This window comes from Eschrichtius robustus, chromosome 8, assembly GCF_028021215.1.
Source record: "Eschrichtius robustus isolate mEscRob2 chromosome 8, mEscRob2.pri, whole genome shotgun sequence".
Classification (NCBI taxonomy): domain Eukaryota; kingdom Metazoa; phylum Chordata; class Mammalia; order Artiodactyla; family Eschrichtiidae; genus Eschrichtius; species Eschrichtius robustus.
This window is the reverse complement of record NC_090831.1, coordinates 13,284,964-13,298,389: the sequence shown is the minus strand read 5'-3', so window position 1 is coordinate 13,298,389 and position 13,426 is coordinate 13,284,964. Positions and strand designations below refer to the sequence as shown.

The following is a 13,426-nucleotide window of genomic DNA, read 5'->3' as shown; positions in this document are numbered from 1 at the left end:
ATATCTAGATAGTCCATAGCTCATGGTTCAATAACCTTCTGGCTAGTTTTCTAATTTTCCTACACCTGTATCTTTTGTCATATCCATCTGACAAAGTGCTGGAGAATGCAAATATCCATTTATTCTATGTCTGAAACTGAGAGACGATGGAGAAAATCACTCATTTGGGCTCTCAGCACTTCAGCATTCCAGTTATGCTTATCTGGCCACTTTTCTGTCCCTTTCTCTTCAATGATACATCAGAACATCTCCACTCTTTTCGGTCTTCCAGTCTCATTTATCCCAACGCTGCTCTCAGCTGATGACTTCACCCCTTAGTTCACAAGCAAATAGAAGCATCCACCAGGAACTTCCTCAACCTCCCATCACCAAACCATCATGCGGACCTGTATCTGCACCCGTGCCCATCCTGTGTTCTCAGTCTTTTGCTTATTCTCCCCCCTCACAGCCAGACTTCTCAAACAGATGTTCACATGTTCTCTCTCCATCTCCATAACTGTTCCTTAATCCTTGATCCATTTCAAACTGCATTCTGTCCACTTTGTGACACCAGCACAGCACTTGCTGAGTTGATGAAAGACCACCTTGTGGGCATTCTTCAGTCCTCATCTTATTCCCTGGCTAACTCCTCTTCTGCCTGGGCTTCAAATGGGGGTGGCCTTCAGATTATCCCTTGGCTCCCTTTTTTTCCCGCTCTACAGCCTGAACTCTCTTCCTAAGTGACTTCATCTATGTGATAGCTTCACTTATAGATTATAAGCCAGTGACTCCCAAGTTTTATCTACAGCTCAGCCTTTCATCTGGTCCCCAAGTCCTGCTCACTTGAAATTTCCACTGGAGTATCTCAAAAGTTCCTCAGAATCCTACATGTTACCCATGACACCTTCTTCTTCCTCAGCCTTCAACTCTTAACCATCATATTCAAGTCATTACCAACTAGTAGATTACCAAATGAGTAGATTTTACCACCTAAATATTTCTTGAACCCATTTTCTTCCTCCTCTGTTGTCAGGGCCCTAACCTAATACGCCATCATCTTTTAAAAAAATTAATTAAGAAAAACTTTTGAAATAATCGTAGATTCACATGTATTTTAAGAAATAGTAGAGATAGAGCCTGTGTACCCTTTACCCAGTTTATCCCATTGGTAACATCTTGCAAAACTCTAGTGCAGTATCACAACCAGGATATTGACATTGAGATACAGAATGTTATCATCACCACGAGGATGCTTCTTGCTTTTCTTTTTTTTAAATTAATTTTTTAGAGCAGTTTTAGGTTCCAGATTGAACAGAAAGTATAGAAATTTTCCCATATATCTCCTCCCCCTACACACACACAGCCTCCACATGTAAAATTGGTATAACTGCATTGACATATTATAATCATCCAAAATTCATAGTTTACATTAGGGTTCACACTTGGTGTTGTCCATTCTATGGATTTAGACAAATGACATTTATCCACCATTATAGTATCATACAGAGTATTTTCACTGCCCTGTAAATTTTCTATGCTCTGCGTATTCATCTTTACCTCCCCACAGTCTCTGACAACTACTGATATCTTTTTGCTGTGTCCATAGTTTTGCCTTTTCCAGATTGTCATATAGTTGAGAATCATACAGTATGTAGCCTTTTCGCATTAGCTTCCTAGTAATATTCATACAAAGTTCCTCTGTGTCTTCTCATGGCTTGATAGCTCATTTCCTTTTAGTGCTGAAAAATATTCCGTTTTCTGGACGTATAACAGTGCATTACCCATTCACCTACTGAAGGACATCTCCTTAAACAGTCACTTGGCCATCCCCTTAGTGTTTCCTTCTGACCATACTTTCTCATTTTTTACAGTATTGATGGGCTGAGAATTTTCCAAATCTTTAATTTCTGCTTCCTCTTTGCTTGTCTTTAACTTGCACTATATTTATATTTATTTATATTGTACAGTCAGGAGGAGCCAAGTCGCACCTTCAATATTTTGCTTAGAAATAGCTCAAGTTAAATATCCAGTTTCATCACTTGCAGAAGTTTCTACCTTCTGCAAAACGCTAGAACATGAACACAATTCAGCTAAGTTCTTTGCCACTTTATAACAAAGATCGCCTTTCCTCCAGTTTCCAATATCATGTTCTTCATTTCTATCTGTGACCTCATCAATATGAGTTTAATGCACAGCATTCTACCAACATTCTGTTCAGGGTTACCTAGGTATTCTCTGAGAAGACTGAGGCTTTCTCTACAACTCTCTTTTATTTCTGAGCTTTCAACAGAATTGCCTCTAAGAGTCCAGTCACGGCAATGCAGACTTTTTTCTAGCACGCACCTCAAAACTTCCAGCTTCTGCCCATTACCCAGTTCTAAAGCTGCTTCCCCATTTTTAGGTATTTGTTACAGCACTCCATTTCTCAGTACCAATTTCTTAGTCCATTTGGGCTGGTATAACAGAATGCCATAGACTGGGTGGCTAAAACAGCAGACATTTATTTCTTACAGTTCTCAAGGCTAGGAGGTCCCAGATCAAGGTGCTGGCAGATTTGATGTCTTGTGAGGGCCTACTCCCTGGTTCAGAGATGGCTGTGTTCTTGCTCCTAATACCACCACACTGGAGGGTTAGGATTTCAACATATGAATTTGAGGAGGATATAAACATTCAGTATATAGCAAAATATAGTACTTTAAAATTCTTATTTAAAATATATTTATTAAATAAACACTGTAGCAATAATAACAGGGAACAAATAATCGTGTAAAGAACTCACAATCTTACCTTCATCCTAACAAATCTACTTGGGGAGCCTTAGTCTAATTATATCCTGGTGGCTGAGCTGCTATTCAGTATTTACTTTCCAATGGTCATTAACTAATTACCTCTGCTTAAAATTAAAAAAAAATAATTATATTGGTAAAAATATGTTTCATGTTATGGTTCAGGCTTGAGGAAGAAACAGGCACTTCTTTATTAATTAAAAGGAAATGAACACCCCCCCCAAAATGTAAACTCATTGAACATGTCACTGATCCAAAATTTTGAAAACCTTTCTTCATGTTATACTTGGCAACACACATTGTTACTTCACATTACTTATCCACTCCCCAACTCACCCTTCCCCCATAAAAAAGAAAGCCAACAAACAACCCGTGTAACTTCGTAATTATCAATGGTTTGTTGAGACATCTCTGCTCAAAATCCTTGTCCTCACTCATAGCTCTGTTGTAGACCTCCTTTCTGCCGTTTAAGAAACACTAATGCATTAGGTATAACGCTGATTTTGCTTTTATATTCCCTTGCCTGGTGGATAAGGGAATATAAACATTTAAAATAGTTCATGTAATATCTCAGTAGCATTAATTTCCAAATCAAGCAAAAATGTAAATAGAATAAAACCCGATTATAGTGTTTTGCTTGAGATCCATTTTAGCCACAACTCTATTATACGGAAGCAATCATTTGAGTGATTAACATTTTATAACCATTTATTAATTGCCTCACATTCTTCGGATACCACATAGTATATAGGAAGAATAAAAGAAAAAAAAATACAGTCAACCAACCGAGTCTACCTGCACTGTACTACAGAACTTTCTGTGATGTTCTCTATCTGGACTATCTCACATGGCAGCCACTAGCCACATATAGCTGTTGAATGGTTGACATGTAGCTAGTATGTCAGTGTAACTGAACTGTTAACTTAATTTTTCTTAATAACAGCTTTATTGAGATATAATTCACATCCCATACAGTTCATCCATTGAAGCTGTACAATTCAATGGTTTTTAGTGCATTCACAGAGTTGTTCAGCCATTACCACAGTGAATTTTAGAACATTTTCATTGCCTCAGTAAGAAAGCCGGTACTAGTGCAGTCACTTTCCAAATTTCCCCAATTTCCTCAGCCCTAGGCAGGCACTAATCTTTCTGTCTCCATGGATTTGCCGATTTTGGACATTTCATATAAATGGAATCACAATTTGTAGTCTTTTGTGACTGGCTGATTTAATTTTAGTTTATTTAAATTTAATACTGACATGTGGCTAGTGGCTACCATAAGAAGCAAGTGAAGTAAAAGACCAAATACAGACGCTTAAGTAATGCTGAAGGTTAGGAGAAGATAATCCTGTAAAAGGGGCATGTGGAAAACATGTCAGAGAGATTGGAGATGAACCCAGACAAAGCCTAGAGACAAGACAGTTTCCTGAAGGAGGGTATGGTTAACAGTACCAAATAATACAGAGAGGTCAAGAAAGAATTATTTCAGTGTAGTGTTAGGATAAGAATCCTGATGACAAAGGGCATTGGAATGTGGTGATTGGTGAAGAACTGGCACTTTAATATTATTTAGAGATAGAGGGAAGGGAGAAAATTTCAAGATAGCTTGAGAGGGGTGTCAGGATTGATGCAAACTTTATTTTATTTTATTTATTTATTTAAAAAGTTTATTTATTTATTTATTTATTTTTGGCTGAGTTGGGTCTTTGTTGCTACGTGCAGGCTTTCTCTAGTTGCGGTGAGTGGGGGCTACTCTTCGTTGCGGTGCATGGGCTTCTCATTGCGGTGGCTTCTCTTGTTGCATAGCACGGGCTCTAGGCTCGCGGGCTCAGTAGTTGTGGCTTGCAGGCTCTAGAGCGCAGGCTCAGTAGTTGTGGCTCACGGGCTTGGTTGCTCTGCGGCATGTGAGATCTTCCCAGACCAGGGCTCGAACCCGTGTCCCCTGCATTGGCAGGAGGATTCTTAACCACTGCGCCGCCAGGGAAGCCCCAAATTTTATTTTACTTCTAATATTTTTAGTGTAAGCACGAGCTTATATGTAGGCAGAAGAAAAGGATCCAGTGGAAATGAAGACATAAAAGTTAACTGAGCAGGGTTCTGAAGGATATGAGTGAAGGTAAAACTAAGGTCATTAGCCTAGGAGTAAGATGTGCCAAGGAAGATAGAAGTTATCTTTCTCAGAGGCAGGAGTAAGTGAAGAAAAAGTAGGTGAAGATTCAGAGCAAGTTTTACATAGAGAGGAAACTAAAGCAACTCATTTACTTCAAGAAAGCAGGAATGAGGCCTTCTGAGGGTAAAATGTGGTTCCTCCGACCATCACTGTGATCAAATGTGGATCAGAGAGGGCTGCAAAGTACTCCATGGGGCTAAGGCTGTGGGAGGTGGAGGCATCAGTTACTTATATGTCTCTGGCTTTTACCAAATGAACATGTCTCCTAAAAGGAACAGGCATTCTCAGGTACATAAAGCCACACGAGGTCTAGGTGTGTCATTTTTCACTTACTAGAAAGTGAAAATTAGCCAGAAGTTTATATCTAAGATTTTCAAAGACAAAAATATAGCTCCATTACTCATCTTCCTTGCACCCCACTCTCCTTTCTTTCCTCCTTCTCTCCTCCCTCCCTTATTTCCTTGCTTTTTCCCATGTATTCTTTGTATGCTTAGTAGAAAACAATGTACCATCATTCTTTTTGCCCTATGAGAAAAACGGGAAACAAACAAAACACAAAGTTTGGGGAAAATCCAACGTTAATCCATACTATAATGAATATAGAATTTGATGTTATGAATTATAATAAAAATCCAGTATTTTCTTTATTTTTCTAAGTCACACATTTTCCCCCCTGCTTCCAATGATATAACAGTTATTGGAAGAGATAGAAAGTGCTTTGAAAACCTCAAATGACAACTATGCAAATATAAGAGAAAAGTATACTAATTAGTTGATATTGATTTAACTAATAACATTACGTTAGAACAAGGATTCTATATAAAAGTTTGAAAAGTTAAAGCCAATTTTTGTGGTATTCTCAATATGTAAAATTATATATTTATGTATGTATGTATTTATTTTAGGCTTTTAAAACCAAGGATGGATATCTCGTAGTCGGAGCAGGAAATAACCAACAGTTTGCTACTGTGTGCAAGGTAATCTATAATATTTGGGATGGGTGGATAATATATGCAACAACTCATTTTGCACAAAGCCAGGAAAATTCAGTTTTACCTAGAGCAGTGTTGCTAAGTCTATACTCAAGACTTCCTGTGTTAGCACCTAAAAGTTTGCTTTTTCTATGCTTACAAATGCTAAGGACAGGGTCTAAATTAGCACTCTGGTTTTGTAAAATTGATGTATCTGGCTGTATTTTTAAATGAAGAATCATAGTAGCTTAAATTATGCTAAAAATTGACCTGTCTACTAGTCCAAACAAAAAGGGAAAATATGTCATTTTAAAGGGATTTTTAAAAAAATTAATTAATTAATTTATTTATTTTTGGCTGTGTTGGGTCTTCGTTTCTGTGCAAGGGCTTTCTCTAGTTGCGGCAAGCGGGGGCCACTCTTCATCGCGGTGCGCGGGCCTCTCACTATCGCGGCCTCTCTTGTTGCGGAGCACAGGCTCCAGACACGCAGGCTCAGTAGTTGTGGCTCACGGGCCCAGTTGCTCCGCGGCATGTGGGATCTTCCCAGACCAGGGCTCGAACCCGTGTCCCCTGCATTGGCAGGCAGATTCTCAACCACTGCGCCACCAGGGAAGCCCCTAAAGGGATTTTTAATGCCAGGATTTTTTTTCTGAGAAAAAGAAAGGAATAGAGGAACTAGAAAACAACCAGAATACAGTTAACAAAATGGCACTAAGTACATACCTATCAATAATTACTTTAAATAGAAATGGACTAAATTCACCATTCAAAAGACATGGAGTAGATGAATAGATAAAAACACAAGACCCATATGTATGCTGCCTACAGGAGACTCACTTCAGATGTAAGGACACACACAGACTGAAACTGAAGGGATGTAAAAATTATTTCATGCGAATGGAAACCAAAACAAAGCTCTGGTAGCAATACTTATATCCAACAAAATAGACTTTTGTGATAAGAGACAAAGAAGGGCATTGCATACTGATAAAGGGGTCAGTCCAACAAGAGTATATAACATTTGTAAATATTTACGCACCCAGCATAGGAACACATAAATATAGAAAGCAAATATTAACAGAGCTAAAGGAAGAACTAGACATCAATACAATAATAGTATGGGACTTCACTACCCCACTTACATGAATGGATAGATCATCCAGACAGGTAATTAATAAGGAAACATTGGTCTTAAGTTAGACCAGATGGACTAAACAGGTATATAAAAAACAGTCCATCCAAAAGCAACAGAATACACATTCTTTCTCAAGTGCCCATGGAGCATACTCCAGGATAAATCATATGTCAGGCCACAAAACAAGTCTTAATAAATTTAAGAATATTGAAATCATATCAGGCATCTTTTCTGACCACAATGGTATGAAACTAGAAACCAATTACAAGAAAAAAACTGGAAAATCACAAATGTGTGGAGATTAAACAACATGCTGCTATAAAAATGATTGGCTCAATGCAGAAATTAAAAGAATTTAAAAAAAAACTTTGAGACAAATGAAAATGGGAATACAACATATCAAAACTTATGGGTTGCAGTAAAAGCAGTTGTAAGAGGGAAGTTCATAGCGATAGATGGCTACCTCAGGAAACAAGAAAAATCTCAAATAAACAACCTATATTTACACCTCAAGGAACTAGGGAAAGAAGAACAAACAAAGCCCAAAGTTAGTAGAAGGAAGGAAATAACAAAGATCAGAGTGTAAATAAATGAAATAGAGACTAAGAAGACAATAGAAAAGATCAGTGAAACTGAGAGCTTGTTCTTTGAAAGGTAAACAAAATTGACAAACCTTAAGCTAGGTTCAAAAAAAAAGTCAGAAATGAAAGAGGAGGTGTCATAATTGATACCACAGAAATACAAAGGATTGCAAGGGACTATTATGGACAATTATATGCCAACAAATTGGACAACCTAGAAGAAATGAATAAATTCCTAGAAATGTACAACCTTCCAAGACTGAATTATGAAGAAATAGAAAATCTGAAAAGACTGATTACTAGTAAGGAGATTGAATTAGTAATCAGAAACCTCCCAACAAACAAAAGTATAGGACCAGATTGGTAAATTCTGCCAAACATTCAAAGAAGAATTAGTGCCAGTCGTTCTCAAACTCTTCCAAAAATAGAAGAGGAGGGAACACTTCCAGATTCATTTTACAAGGTCAGCATTACTGTGATACCAAATGCAGCAAGGACACCACAAGAAAAGAAAACTACAGGCCAATGTCCCTAATGAACACAGAGGTAAAAATTCTCAACAAAATATTAGCAAACTTAATTCAACAATACATTAAAAGGATCATACACCATCATCAAGTGGGGTTTATTTCTGGGAGGCAAGGATGTTTCAACACACACAAATCAATCAATGTGATATATCATATTATTAGAATGAAAGAAAAGAATCATGATCATCTCAATAGGCATAGAAAAAGTATTTGACAAAATTCAACAGTCATAATAAAAAACTCTTAGATTAGGTATAGAAGGAACATATTTCAACATAATAAAGGCCATATATGACAGGCCTACAGCTAACATCATGTTCCGTGGTGAAAGGTTGAAAGCTTTTCCTCTAAGATCAGGAACAAGACAAGGATGCCCACTCTCACCAAAGTTATTCAACATAGAATTGGAAGTCCTAGCTAGAGCAAGCAGGCAAGGAGAAGAAAGAAAAGTTATCAGAATTGGGAAGGAAGAAGTCAAATTGCTTCTACTTGCAGATTACATGATTTTATAGTTAGAAAAATCCTAAAGATTCCACCAAAAATCTATTGGAACAGTAAATGAATTCAGTAAAGTTGCATGATATAAAAATCAATATACAAAAATCTATTGTATTTCTGTACACTAATAACAAACTATCAGAAATAGAAATTAAGGAAACAGCCTCACTTACAATTGCACCAAAAAGAATAAAATACCTAGGGATAAATTTAGCCATGGAAGTGAGAGACCCATACACTGAAAATTGTAAGACATTGATGAAAGAAATTAAAGAAGACACAAGTAAATGAAAAGATATTATGAAAAGATATTCTGTCCTCATGGATTGGAAGAATTAATACTGTTAAAATGTCAGTACTATCAAAAGCCATCTATAGATTCCATGCAATCCCTATCAAAATTCCAGTGGCATTTTTTACAGAAATAGAAAAATTATAAAATTAGTATGCAACCACAAAAGACCCTAAATAGCCAAAATAATCTTGAGAAAGAAGAACAAGGAAGAACAGGGAGAAGGCCTCATGCTCCTGGATTTCAAACTATATTACAAAGCTATAGTAATCAAAATAGTATGGCATTAGCATAAAAACGGACACACAGATCAATGGGACAGAATAGACAGCCGAAACTAAATCCACTCATATGTGCTCAGTTAATTTATGACAAAGGAGCCAAGAATGTACAATGGGGAAAGGGCAATCTCTTCCATAAATAGTGGTGGGAAATGGACAGTCATACGCAAATGAGTTAAACTGGACCACTATCTTACATCATATACAAAAATTAACTCAAAATAAAATAAAGGCTTCAATATAAGACCTGAAACCATAAAACCCTTAGATGAAAACATAGGTGGTAAGCTTCTTGACATCAGTCTTGGTGAATATTTATTGGCAAAAGCAAAGGCAACAAAAGCAAAAATAAACAAGTGGGACTACATCAAAGTAAAAAGGTTCTGCACAGCAAAGGAAATCATTGACAAAATGAAAAGGCAACCTACTGAATGGCAGAAAATATTTGTAAGTCATATATCTGATTATAGGTTAATACCCAAAATAGGTAAAGAATTCATACAACTCAATAACAAAAACCCACACAGTCCAATTAAAAAATGGGCAGAAGTTCTGAATAGACAGTTTTCCAAAGAAGACATATAGATGGCTAACAGGTACATTAAAAAAGATGCTCAGTGGGAGAGTGACAATAAATAAATAAACAAAACTCCAAAATGATCCATGGTAAGTGCCATGCAGAGAATTAAAATAGGCTACTGTGTTAAAATAGTGGCTGGGTTGTCAGGGGAAAGTCTCTCTGAAGAAATAACGTTAAGATGAGATCTGAGTGACATTCATAAAGCAATAGCGATAAGATTTTTCAATATAAATATTAGCATAAGATGTTTGCCATGCTAATATAAATATAGTACTCAAAATTCACAAAAAAGCCTGGAAGTATTCCATAATGCTAATACAGACCATATTTGGGTGGTAGGATAGAAGTGGGTTTTTCTTTTTTCTTTCTACTTCTATGAAGTGGTAAAATACAAAAATATATTTAGGCTTTGTCCCCAGTTTCTTACACAGAGTTCCTAAAACCCTTGAAATTTCCTGAGTGATGGAAGTGTTGTTTGTTATTCACAACAAGCTCCTTTCAATCACACCCGAGTTTATGCTACTGAGGTGACTTAGGGTGGGGCCTCTAGATAGCCCCAGGATGGGTTGGTCACCAGGAGGACCAAGTGATTAGAGGGTTGGAAATTTTAGCCCCACCTACCAACCTCCAGTAAGGGGAGAGGGGACTGGAGATTGAGCTCTATGAAAACCTTTGAACTATAAGATTCAGAGAGCTTCTGGTGAAGACAGCAAGGTGATGGGAGGGTAGTGGAGCATGGAAGCTCTGCACCCTCCCACCTCATACCTTGCCCTGTGCATCTCTTCCATTTGGCTATTCCTGAGTTGTATCCTTTGTAATAAACCAATAGTAGTAAGTTAAAAAAAAAAAAAAAAAAAAAGGTGCTCAACATCTCAAATCATCAGGGAAATGCAAATAAAAACCACAGTGAGATCTCACCTCACACCTGTCCAGAATGGCTATTATGAAAAAGACAAGAAACAACAAATGTTGGTGAGGATGTGGAGAAAAGGGCACCCTTGTGCACTGTGGGTGGGATTGTAAATTGGTGTAGCCCCTATGGAAGACAATATATAGATTCCTCAAAAAGTTAAAAATAGAACTACCATACGATTCAGCAATTCCACTTAAAGGTATATATCTGAAGAAAATGAAAACACTTAACTTGAAAAGATATATGCACTCCTATGCTCACTGCAGCATTACGTATAATAGCCAAGATACGGAAGGAAAAAGAGATTTTTTTCTCTTCTTTCTTTTTCTTCTTCTTTTTCAAACCCCACAAGATCTAATTAGGCCCAAATGTGGTCATTCTACTACCAAATTTATTTACTTACCACTAGAAAATTAATTTTTTTCTTCAAATTAGTCTTTGTTTAATGAGTACCTTTCTGCAAAATTCATGTTTTAAGTTTTTAGCAATTGTCATGTTAAAAATGTTGTTCCTGGGGACTTCCCTGGTGCAGTGGTTAAGAATCCACCTGCTAATGCAGGAGACAACGGGTTGGATCCCTGGTCCGGGAAGATCCCACATGCTGCGGAGCAACTAAGCCCGTGCGCCACAACTACTGAGCCTGCACTCTAGAGCCCGCGAGCCACAACTACTGAGCCCACGTGCCACAACTACTGAAGCCCGCGCACCTAGAGCCCATACTCCGCAACAAGAGAAGCCACCGCAATGAGAAGCCCGTGCACCGCAACGAAGAGTAGCACCCACTCGCTGCAACGAGAGAAAGCCTGCATGCAGCAATGAAGACCCAACACAGTCAAAAAAAAAAAAAAAAAAAATGTTGTTCCTAACAAGGCCTTAAATAAAGGCCTTGGAATTATTTAAAGTTATTTTATGTTGAAGATATTCTCAAGTTTTAGCATTGCTTGGACATTTTTTTTTTAATTTGATGTTTTTATTATTTATCCAGACTCTGGTCTTTTGTTTTTATTTAAGGCTTTAGTTTTTAGTTCACTTTTTAGAGTTCTAATCCCAGGCAAATAATCTAGTTTAAATGTATATATATATGTAAGTTTATTTTTCTTACATGTATGGAAAGGCCTTACCTGTTGAGGATTTTTTACTGGTTGGGAAAGGTTTTTTTTTTCCCTTGTACCATGAGCTTTCAGTTTTAATAAAGATGCCTGTGAATTCCTTAGAGGAACCTTATTTACTGCAGTTAACTTATGTACAAAAATTATTTATTGCTGTGCCTCTTTTGTATGAGAGGTTAACGAGCACAGCTAAAAACCACAGCAAAGGGGTGGGAAGTACCGCAGAGAAGGTGACAAATGGAGATAGTTCCAATTGCAGGAAGGGCTGGAACATCTGAGGTGGGAAAGAGGGGAGCTTTTATAATGGTGACTCTGAGTAAGTGTAGAGAAAATTGATTCAAACATTTGATCTGGGATCAAAGAACCTTTATTATGAACGGTCAATGTTAAAAATATAAAACATACGGAAGCCGTTGCCTGTGAAGTCATTTGCGTACTCTAGCTGCAGAGATGTAAAAGCCAGTTCATTGCTATAAACAAGGACAGATTTTCTTCCTGGGCCATATGTTTTGGAGTTTTCTCTCTCCAGAGTCAGGGTGGGGAGGGGGTAGAAATTACTGGTTGACATATTCTTCACTGTTGAAAATAGCTGCACTGAATTCTTTTTATTTTTGATTCATTACTGCTGATCAATTTAAAACTTTTGAACTTCCTCATAAATATCCATAAGAACTTTTTTTGAAAAAGATTTTTATTTCAAAGCAGAATATTTGCCATCAGTTTTAGTACTAAAATATGACTTATTGTTATGGTGTGTTATGACACATTTTTTAAAAAGGAGACTAGCAGAGGGCCTTGGAGAATGGCATACTTGACCTTGTTTTTCCCATATGTGAGTTAGGAATGATAATCCCTGTTATGAGCCATTAAGGCAATGTCTATAAAACTCTTTGAGATCCTCAGAAGAAAAGTTTTATGTGTACAGGGTTTTAATGTTATCTACATCATTTACTAGGCATCTTCAGCAAACGTTGCAATCTGATTGAGTTTTTCACCTTCATAATTATACCCTTACATGTAAACTTGTCCTAAAAACCTTTTCTCCTAAGGAAAAAAAATCATCTGTTTCCTTATTTGATGCAAGGTTCTCCCCCTTCCCATATATAGTGAGTGAGCTTTTTCTAAGTATTTTTTATTCAGCTCTGTCTATTACGGAGGGTATTATAGTTCAGTCTGGCCTTGTGGAAGTGGAGGACCCCAAGTTAGACAATGAGCCTATCAAAATTGTTCTTTTGCCATGTAAAGTCCATCATGAAAGACAGGGCTGCTCTACCTCCTGGGGAGAAATGTGGCAGTACTGTTTGTGACGAATGAGTAGAATTGACTTATGCCCAATCTCTTTCCAGAAGAGAGTTCGATATACTGGTTGACTAATAGCTTCGTTGGGAGGGGCCCTATTAGAATACTCTTATTGTCAGGGATTAGAGTGGCAGTAAGAGCTTTGGGTTCAAGGCTTGGGCTTCAGAAAATCTTCTTGCATATAAAGTGAACCTTGGCTTATAACAAACCCTATTTTATGTCCCTTAACATGATACGGAAGGGTAGGGAACATGAGCACATGTAAGCTATTTTAAGCTGATTGATGCCAACACTAATGGGTA

General features: G+C 37.3%; 1 protein-coding gene across 2 annotated transcripts in view; it reads left to right on the top strand.

The window, feature by feature from the left end:
* The window catches only part of SUGCT (succinyl-CoA:glutarate-CoA transferase), a 679,336-nt gene that overhangs the window by 229,450 nt on the left and 436,460 nt on the right, over positions 1-13,426 (top strand). For both annotated transcript variants that reach the window (XM_068550340.1, XM_068550339.1), the window contains exon 10: positions 5,841-5,912. In XM_068550340.1, the coding sequence (XP_068406441.1) occupies positions 5,841-5,912 (72 nt within the window). The remainder of the gene's footprint in view (positions 1-5,840; positions 5,913-13,426) is intronic.